The following is a 10,065-nucleotide window of genomic DNA, read 5'->3' on the forward strand; positions in this document are numbered from 1 at the left end:
TGGACTCACTTTGCCTGAGCCATCAATGTGTCCAAGTTCTCGATAAGTCCTTGGCCGCGCATAGCGACCAGATCGCCCGCTGCGGATTCATCGCCGATATTGTACGCGCAGTATCGCAGACTTGGCTTCAACTCTTCAACCTAAACCAAATATTTGCACATATTCATAGGTAGCGTAAAATTGAATTATAACAATTAGGGCGCATATTCCAAAAAAAGTGTCTCAGATCGCAAATCTAAAAAATATATTTAGTGACCGAAAGTCGACCAGAACACGAATTGAGACATGATTGACGATACACGGCTCACAATGGAATATTTTTACAAACACTTAATTTCTATGTCGGAATTATTGTTTTAAGTGCAAAGTTAGTAAGACTTTAAAATCAATTAATCTCTACATTTAATAAAATCGCAACACAATAAAAGCCTGTACATTGATTTTTATTAAAATAGAACAACTAGAAACAAAACAAAATCCAAAAAAATATAGAATTTTGTTGGTAGGTATGTCCGGGACTCCGGGCAAAACGCAATAACTACTATTAAATAGATTTTAATTCTAATTTTGCATATTAAAAAGCCGTCGGGATTATAATATTGTCACACTAGATGCAGTTATAGAATATTTGCTACTTCATAGCGTCAACACAAGGCAAAAAGGCAAAAGGAAAAGGCTCAGTTTCACCTGACATGGAATCATGGATTTCTGCTTCCATGCAGGACTGTTTTTCAGCCATCCCCTCCTCCTAAGGTTTTGAGCGGGAGTGCATGTATTGTGGCTGCCCGATTACCTACTTAAGCTATCTTTTTTTTATAAAATGTAATATTTAAAAAAAAATGATGTGGTATCGTGGGACACCAGGTAGGAACGAAGTTCCTTCGGCTAATGTAGAATCGACACAAATTGCAAAAAAAATCGTTGTAATATTGCTATAATCGTTATCATATATTAATATAATAATATTGATAATATATACACTACTCGCTTGTGTATGCGACTGTCGCGCCTGCGCACGTCTTATTTAACGGTTTTATTCCACGCACTTTTTTCCACGGATTTTTTCTTACGGTTTTACTATCACATTTTTTTCAGTTCGGTCGCGCAGCAAAATCCCTATCCCCTCCAAGCCTGCCGTAAGGAACTTCGTTCCAAAAAATTAAATTATTAAATGACACTGCTTACTTTCTGCTTATAAACTAATCGTTCGTCCTCCGGTAACGTAGCGCTCAGTTTCTCCAGGACAATCTGTGCGCGGTTCAAGCTCTCCGCAGCCGGCCGCCATTGCTGTAGTTCGACCAATAGCAGACCGCTCAGACACGCTGCGTACGCGCCCGCTTCAAGCTGCGTGCGCGCCTCGCACACACCACTTTGCTAAAAAAAAAATAAACTATTGATTATAAATTTTCTGAGATAAAATTTAAAAAACAAAATTTTATGAACGATGCGGGCCTCGAACACACGACCTCCGGCGTTCCGTGCCAAACGGTTAGCTCAGTTGGTTAGAGTACATTTAAAAAAAAATGTTTTCAAATTTTATTTGTGGATTTATCCTAGAAGTGAGGGTTATCACTTTAAAAACAACAAATTGTTTAAATTTACTGATCGGTGGCGTAGAGTCAGTAAGAACTCTTCTTAGGTTCTGTCCTGGTTGTGCAGTGGCATCGGGTTTTTCAATAAGGTAATTCGCAGAAGAAATAGAAAGTCTGGAATTGTGCCCGTAATACTGCACTGGGCTCGCCCCTCATTGCATGGGCACCAGAAATACAGTATATATTTCTGGAAAACAATCATTTAAAAGTATAAACACTATGTTATCTAAGAATTTATCACTTGAATAATATAAAAAGAAGTTATCATCATTTAATTATTCAATTCAAAAAAGTAGAATGAACATGAGAAGTGGCTAGAATCCTATTGACACTCTTTTAAATCGTTTAATTGGACATAATTCCAGAAAACATTCCAAACCACAATCATGTCGAAATTGAGTTAAGATTTCTATTCTATTCTATTCTTCCTACTATGGCTCCTGTGGAAGGTATACCACAAGTTTGCCAATGTCACGTTAAGGTAGACCACCAAGCTTAGAGTATTCTTTTACTAATTTTAATGGTATTGATCGGTGCTTAAGATTGAAACAAGTTTTATTTTCTTATACCTGAAACAAATATACATGCTGTTAGGACTATAGACACACACAAATATAATTACTTAAATTATTTGATATAAGTACTTAGTGCTATTTACAACTTAATCTTATTTATTTTAATATATTTACACAAAATATATACAAAAGGAGTGAAAACTAGAGAGAGGAGACATTTAAAGGAAGTTGGGCGGGGAATTTCAGGAGGTATAAAATTGTATAAAGAAGGTTGTGTTAAAGGGCAATTGAAGAATAAATGATCCACGTTTCCCTCATCTAGACCACATTCACACAAGGAATTGTCCCTAATTCTTATTTTAGCCAAAAATACTGGGGTACAAGCATGATTAAAACGTAGACGACAAATAGTTGAAATTACTGACTTGTTGGGAATTTTAAATTTCGAGAACCAAGGTTTCTGAGGAATTACGGGTTGTAGATCTCCATAAAATTTGCCTTTAGAGTTTTTGGAAACTTGCCAAATGCTGGACCAATTCTCATGCAATGTGGGTTTCAGGATGGTGCGCAAGTCATGGGAGAAAATTTTTGAGTATTGGAGGGAACCTGTTGCAATAGCTGTCTTCGCACAGGCATCTGCATTTTCGTTACCAAGAATGCCTGAGTGACCTGGAATCCATGCTAAAACGATGTTAATATTGAGGTCATAGCATTCTTTCAAAGATTCCCTTATTTTAAATATAATTGGAAAATGACTTTTAGACCTAAATGGATTTGACAGTATTGATTGAAGGCAACTTTTGGAGTCTGAAAGAATAATAGAGTTGTTCATGCCATGAGCCTTAACAAATAAAATTGCTTCAAGAATGGCAATTCCGAATTCCGATTCCCCAGTGAAAACAGAAGTGATAGATGGGCAGCTGTAACTGAGTATAATTCTTGTTGAAGGAATCCATGCTGCAGCACCAACAGGGCTCATGTCTGTTTTTGAAGCATCAGTGTAGATTTTATGCCAATTTTGAAAATCAGAGTACATTATCTGAGAAAAAGTTTTATTGGCTTCTATGGAAAACTTATCTATACCTAAGTTTAAAATTACAGATGGTTGGAAAGTGAGTGCACTAAAAGGCATAGTAAATAGAGGCAATTTAGAATATTGGAAGAGGGGGTAAGAGAGGTGAGAGAATAATAAGTAACTGTGGAGAATGCAGGGTCTTTTGTCTTCAGGAATATTATTATTATTGTATAAAGCAAATAGTTGGTCTAATTTTGGAAGCAAGGGATGTCCACAACATTCAGCTAATTTGAGAAAAAATTTATTGGCAAGAAATTGACGGCGAAGTGAAAGGGGGGGTTCCAGACACTCTACTTGCATGGCATTAATCGGGCTAGATTTCATGGCTCCTAATATTATGCGCAAGCATTTAGCCTGAATTTTGTCCAGTTTATTCAGACCTGCTTTATTTCCTGGGATCAAAAACATAGTGCCGTAATCCATGTGGCTGCGAATGATTGCATTGTAGAGTTAAGATTTAAGAACACATACTGAAAAAAAATGGCAGTCCTACTGTCACTCTTTAAATGACATCATGACTTAGTAGCCCAACCCACATATATGGAGTACACTAATATTTATTAAAATTTGTACACTTTGAGACATTATAATCAGCAAGATGATCCTACAAAAAAAAAAAAAAACAAGGAAATATTTAATACTAGCTGACCTTACAGATGTTGTTCTGTATATAATAAATAAAATAATGTTTTTATATGAATTCGACAATAATATATCATAACATCAACAACTACTTCGTAAAATATGCACCCTGCTGTCGTAATGAAATTGTTTCACAGCATTCTCTCATAGAAATTATATATGGACACATCAAAGGAAAAACAAATATTGTTGTTTTTATTTAATTTAGCAGCATTTTCCTATTTATTCACCTTTTAACCTTCTCTGGACTTCCACAAATAATTCAAGACCTAAATTTGCCAAAACATATACCTCACACAGCTGCAATAACATTTGGGCGTGTGCACAGGCTTTCTTGAGGCGCGAAATTAGATGGAACTTCTTTCGTGGTTCCGTGTTTGACTCCTGACGTAGTTGCATGGCATGCGCCCAAGCTCGCTCGGCTTGCAGCAAAGGAATGCGCAGCAAACGGTTTTCACCACTCGATGACGTCAAATGCGCGGCAGTTACGTCTCGCCGACGATAGTGCCGCCTGTCTCCCTTTAAAAATAATGGAAAACTTGTATTTAACTTTTTATTATAATAATTTCTAGATAAGTAATTTGTTAAATATGTTACTTAAGGGTTGCTAGCTATAATTATATTTAATATAGGTAAGACTAAATTTAGTAAAAAAAAATTAAAAAAGAAAAACAATATGTTTTTATTAGTTTGTATCTATAATTGACTGACTTATGAGTGGGAATGAGGAGTCAGAAAAGGTGCTTGACCTTGATGAGCCTGATCTCATTGTACAATGAACAGGTGCAGTCACCATGTGGTGAATAGCTCTTGGCTCTAGTGTACGTATGAACTAGAGATATGGATAGTAGTGGTTGCAATTAGTATATGAAACACACACCTTAGATTATTTCGTATTACCAGATAATGCTACCTTCGCACAACACGCCACAAATTAGGATATCATCCCCACCGTCAGGATGTGTGGAGGTCCTCCACAGTGCGGTTTTGCTGTGGAATGAGCTTCCTTGTGCGGTGTTTCCGGGACGATACGACATGGGTACCTTCAAAAAAAGCGCGTACACCTTCCTTAAAGGCCGGCAACGCTCTTGTGATTCCTCTGGTGTTGCAAGAGAATGTGGGCGGCGGTGATCACTTAACACCAGGTGACCCGTATGCTCGTTTGTCATCCTATTCCATAAAAAAAAATTGCTGTGTCATACTCAAGAGTTTCTTTGTCCTTCGATCCACGGCACGGTTACTCTGTTCCTACTTTGTATTTGCAATGGTTTGGTGGTTGATGTGGTATTCTAGTTTAAGAACAGCATCTATGGTGTTGGTGTGTAGAGCTCGAAGTATGAATGCACAGCCTGATATAATTTTTAATTCATGTGGTTAAATATTGTATTTATCTACTTATTATCATTTAAAGTACTGGTTAGGGCTACTAAACTTTATCATGGTTTTTTTTTCTTAAAATAAGGGTTTTGCTATAATTTTACAATTTTTTAACTCATGGTTAATAGAACAACTTAAAAATCAATACTAATTGATTTATTATATAATCTACTAGCTGTTACCATTTTTACCCATTACTTCACCCACATTTGCCAATGTAACCGATCAATATTAGTTGGTGTGTCAACTCAGTGCTTGTAACAATGTTCTTTTTATGAAAAAAAGGGATGAGGATTCACAGGATTCTTGAAAAACTCAAAAAGTCTGAACGCCACTACAACTGCGCCCGTAACCTTGAGACATAAGATGATAAGTCTCATTTGCCCCGTAATTTCACTTGATATGGTGCCCTTCAGACCGAAATACAGTAGTGTTTACACATTTCTGTTTCACCATAAAAAAAGGTGACGTTGAGATACCCATAACATAGCCAGCATCCTGTGCAAAGGAGCCTCCCACTATGGTAAAATGTTTTTGTTTGACTGTTTTTTCTCTGACTTACTTTGCATATCTGACTACCATGAACAAGTCTTTTCATTTTTTGGGTTAATATATATCCTAAGACACAAATGTGGTTTTTTTTTGGTTACAGAATTTTCAAACCTATGACTTAACAAGTCAAAAATTATAATGTTATTTATCTATTGCAACGTCCGATTAATGACAGCTGGCAGGTAGCGAAACGTCCGATGACGCGATTAAGATTATCCGACGGCGAGCGCGAGATTCATCATTATTAAAAGCGATATAATTACATAACGACTCCACCTATGGCTATATAAAAAATACATTCACGTAGTTAAAAGTATAGAAAATCAACGTGTAAAATCATAAATTATGTTTTTGAACCCAAGTTATATATAAATAAAAGGTTAAAGCTCGAGATTATAGGTAGAAATGTGATAATATTTTCATTATATTAAGTTTTTATGTAAAATATTAGCGCACACATTAATAAAACTTGATTATTATTGAAATAGACTATATAACCTATTTTTTGATATTAATGTGTAATTACTTCGACTTACGGGATTGTTGCATTAAACTAAAATAAAGCACCCATTCTTAGTATATACCTACAATTTATCTGCGGAATGCACAAGTAAAACGTGAAATACTTGGTTGTCTCAATACATCCAGATTGTTGAATATTATAAACATTATATTTATGATATTTTGTCCCTATTACAAGCAATGATTTACTGTTAATTAATTGGATTACAATAAAAATTTGATATTTAAACCAAATCGATAAAGTAGTATCGATCATACTGTTATAACTTGTCGATTTAATGTCGTAAGAAGAATTTTATATGTAATTTGTAGATAAAATCGGAAACTAGATATCATGAGGATTAATTTCATATATAAAACAAATATAATACGTAATTAAAATATTACACTTACATGATAAACAAAACAATAACAAAACACTTGACACTACAAAAATAAACAAATGACAATTCCCCCCGCAAACCAATTTTCAATTAATTATTTCTTTTAATTTTTGCTCGGATACTTGATATTTAAAGATAAGCCTATTACAATTACTTACCATAGAGTCTTAAAAATCGTATTTGACAAGCTAATTCACTCATACTACAGATTATAACACAAAATAAATACGCAAGTCGACTGGGCCACTCTGGTTGCCTGGACGTTTGACTGTCTAAAGAAAAAAGCCGCTCTAGTTGCCCGGACGTTTCAGTAGTTATAATAGATTAGTTAAAATATTAACTATTTAATTATTCTACATGAATATTACTAATACTAGATTTTTTTAATAATTATAACTGAAAAGTAGGATTGTATTGAGCAGTAAAAAGGTATTTTTATTTCACAAATTTTTCAAATCAAAGGCCGACAAATACTTTATAAATCTAAATATACCAAATAGCCCATCTTACCTGTGGAATCTTAAGAACTTTACGAAGTCTTCTTATGCGACGGGAACAGTATCCTCTGTAGCGTTGGTAGTCTCCATGTCTAAGACCATGTTGTTGTTGGGCATCCTTGATAACCCGAAATACTGTATGCTTTGTTCAGAAACTTACTTTTCTAAATATCAATATTGTTGTATAATCTTTGTTGTTATTAGTTATTGGTATTATTGACACATTAAAACTGCTTTTAATAAAAATAAAGATAAAACAATGGAGTTTGAGTTTTTTTATCAAATTATGTAAGAATTGATCTCTCTTTCAAATTCAAATTTGGCAATGTACAGTATACTGTAAAATAACATATTACAATTATTTCAACATTAAAAGACGCCTATTTTTATTATTTACTTATAGATTTCAGATAAACTGAGACTGGAGGCATAATTAAGCAATTTATAGCGTATTAATTAACTGTGTTTAATTAACGTGTATTTTGTCACTGAATCATAAACTTTACTTATGAGACAAAATACATAAAATAAATAAAATTACGAATTAGACGCCGCGCCTTCTGGAATACGGACCAACTAATGAAAAATATGATTAGATCTAAACATTTACTTCACATAAACATACACACATGTTTCCAAAAATATATATACTTATGATTTGAGTTCTGATTCCAGATTATTTAAAGGATACTTTCTAAGGAAATTGGACTTAAAATCTTATTTTCTTCTTTTATGTCACTTTCTTCTCCCATTGCTTGTATATTATCACCAGCTTCTTCTACCAAAATAACCATAATTAGTTAATTTAAAAATATATTACTTTACGGTATGAAACACAATTCTTGGGACACAAATATTCATTAATTTCTATTTTCTGTGCAGATCTAGTTCTACAACACGTCGTCGACACTCGACAGTCTTACGTCAATGTCATTTAAACTTTTAAAGTTACACATTGATGACATTGTCAATAATATTTAGTCAACAAAGAGAATATAATCACTACATAATGTATTGTTTTTATGAAAAAAAGGGACGAGACAAGCAGGACGTTCAGCTGATGGTAATTGAGTCGCCCTACTCATTACAATACAGTGCCGCTCAGGATTCTTGAAAAACCCAAAAATTCTGAGCGGCACTACAATTACGCTCGTCACCTTGAGACATAAGATTTTAAGTCTCATTTGCCCAGTAATTTTACTAGCTACGGCGGGCGCCCTTGAGACCGAAACACATTACTGCTTCACGGCAGAAATAGGCGCCGTTGTGGTACCCATAATCTAGCCGGCTTCCTGTGCAAAGGAGACTCCCGCTGGTAGTATGTAGTCAATGACAAAAAGTGAAATTTCTACCGTCTACATTCACAGTAACTTTCATTCACCATTCTGTCAGTTTGGAACGTAGATAAAAGGGTTTGCAATCAGTTTACTAAGGGGCTGTTTCACAATGTACAAGTAAATATACGAATAGGCTTCTTGCTACTTATCTATCCAATAAAAACATCATTTGCGTTTCATAATGTAGTGGTATCCACCTGATAGGCTAAAATAAGGATGGATCCAGCAGCAACTATTATAGTTATCTGCTGGATAGCCTGATAGCGTGACAAGCATTTGACAAAATTATGTCATTTATTAAATGGTAGAGGAGCTCAAGAGACTAAATAGGGATATACCTATTTAGTCTCGAGCGCCAAGAGCACCTATTGGATTGTGAAGGTTGGATGAAAAAAAGAAAAAAAAATTATAGGATATGTACCCTGTTACTAGTTGCGGGGACGTATACAACAATGTAAAAAATACAGTCACAAAGAAATACCTACTCAAGCTATAATTAGTTATTTACTTTACCAATATAATTATTGTTAAGTTATAGTTGTGTTGGTAAAATCCCAACACTTGGAAATCGCAAATTATTATACCTTCACTTAAACCAGATAAGTCACCGATTCTAGCATCGCAAACCGCCCAATAGCATTACCTCCTGTAATCGCCGAAAATTTGGTGAAAAATCAACTTCAAGATATTATTGGAAATCGTGGAAGACACTTTGGATAGTTTTAGGACGGATATGCGATTAGCCTTTACACGTAATGAATCAGCTATTGCAGTCTTTTTAGACTCAAAATCAGCTAATGATAATGTCAATATCCATATTCTTCAACATAAAATGAACAATCCTGGAAATTGTAACTAATTTTATTATAAACCTTCTATCAGGTGGAATAATAAAACTTGGCAATGACGTTCTATACATATAGACAATGCACCTCATACAAAATCTAAGCCGAAATATGGCAAATGACACAAATGACGCCATAATAAGCTTCAACTGCTATAATAATAATAATAATAATTTATTTCGGGCATAACCCATAGAAAATACAAATTAAAATCAAAATTACAATTAATGTACCACTAAATCTAATTAACTAACCATACAAAAAAAATTAAATAAATTACAATTACTTACTTATATTAAATAGCTTATTTTCTATTTTTATTAAGATGGATGTCCATCCATCTTTTGAAAATATCGTTATTATATACATTGTTAGAAACAGTCATCAGAATTCCGTTGGTGGAGCGTCTCATTCGATCCCAAAAAGAAGCAATTCTTGTGCGAATTATTGCGAAGAAGTCAGGTACTCTCACTCTCGCAAACATACTTGCAGCACTGCAATACCTTGGAAGTTTCATAAGAGCTCGATAGGAATCATTATATTGCACTCTTAGTGAACTTTGGGTCTTGTTTGAATAATTACAACACAGTTGGCAGGTGTACATACACAGGCAATAAGTTTTAAATAGTGTTGTTTTCACCTCATTGCTGCACTTTGCAAACCTTCGTGCTATCATGTTGCTACGTACCGAGAGCACCCTTCGCTCCCTCTCAATATCACAGTCGTCT

At 34.5% G+C, this 10,065-nt stretch overlaps 2 protein-coding genes across 2 annotated transcripts in view; both read right to left on the reverse strand.

Annotated features, from left to right (window-relative positions):
• The window catches only part of LOC126969425 (signal recognition particle subunit SRP68), a 12,481-nt gene extending 4,412 nt beyond the window's left edge, over window positions 1-8,069 (reverse strand). The window contains exons 1-5 of the mRNA XM_050814833.1: window positions 7,847-8,069; window positions 7,169-7,290; window positions 4,116-4,343; window positions 1,186-1,374; window positions 10-140 (exon numbers count right to left, since the gene is read on the reverse strand). Of these exons, the coding sequence (XP_050670790.1) occupies window positions 10-140; window positions 1,186-1,374; window positions 4,116-4,343; window positions 7,169-7,290; window positions 7,847-7,949 (773 nt within the window). The 5' untranslated portion in view covers window positions 7,950-8,069. The remainder of the gene's footprint in view (window positions 1-9; window positions 141-1,185; window positions 1,375-4,115; window positions 4,344-7,168; window positions 7,291-7,846) is intronic.
• Window positions 1,398-4,074, reverse strand: LOC126969434 (uncharacterized). Its single transcript, XM_050814851.1, has 2 exons — window positions 2,237-4,074; window positions 1,398-2,161 (listed from the first exon to the last, which is right to left on the reverse strand). The coding sequence occupies exon 1, from the start codon at window positions 3,603-3,605 to the stop codon at window positions 2,247-2,249; it is 1,359 nt and encodes a 452-aa protein (XP_050670808.1). The 5' UTR covers window positions 3,606-4,074; the 3' UTR covers window positions 1,398-2,161; window positions 2,237-2,246.
• Window positions 8,070-10,065: the final 1,996 nt, after the last annotated feature.

Source organism: Leptidea sinapis, chromosome 18 (genome assembly GCF_905404315.1).
Source record: "Leptidea sinapis chromosome 18, ilLepSina1.1, whole genome shotgun sequence".
Classification (NCBI taxonomy): Eukaryota; Metazoa; Arthropoda; class Insecta; order Lepidoptera; family Pieridae; genus Leptidea; species Leptidea sinapis.

What these genes read in the sequence shown, in the direction of transcription:
- LOC126969434 (XM_050814851.1), bottom strand. Translation starts at nt 3,605, where the DNA reads ATGGATTACGGCACTATGTTTTTGATCCCAGGAAATAAAGCAGGTCTG.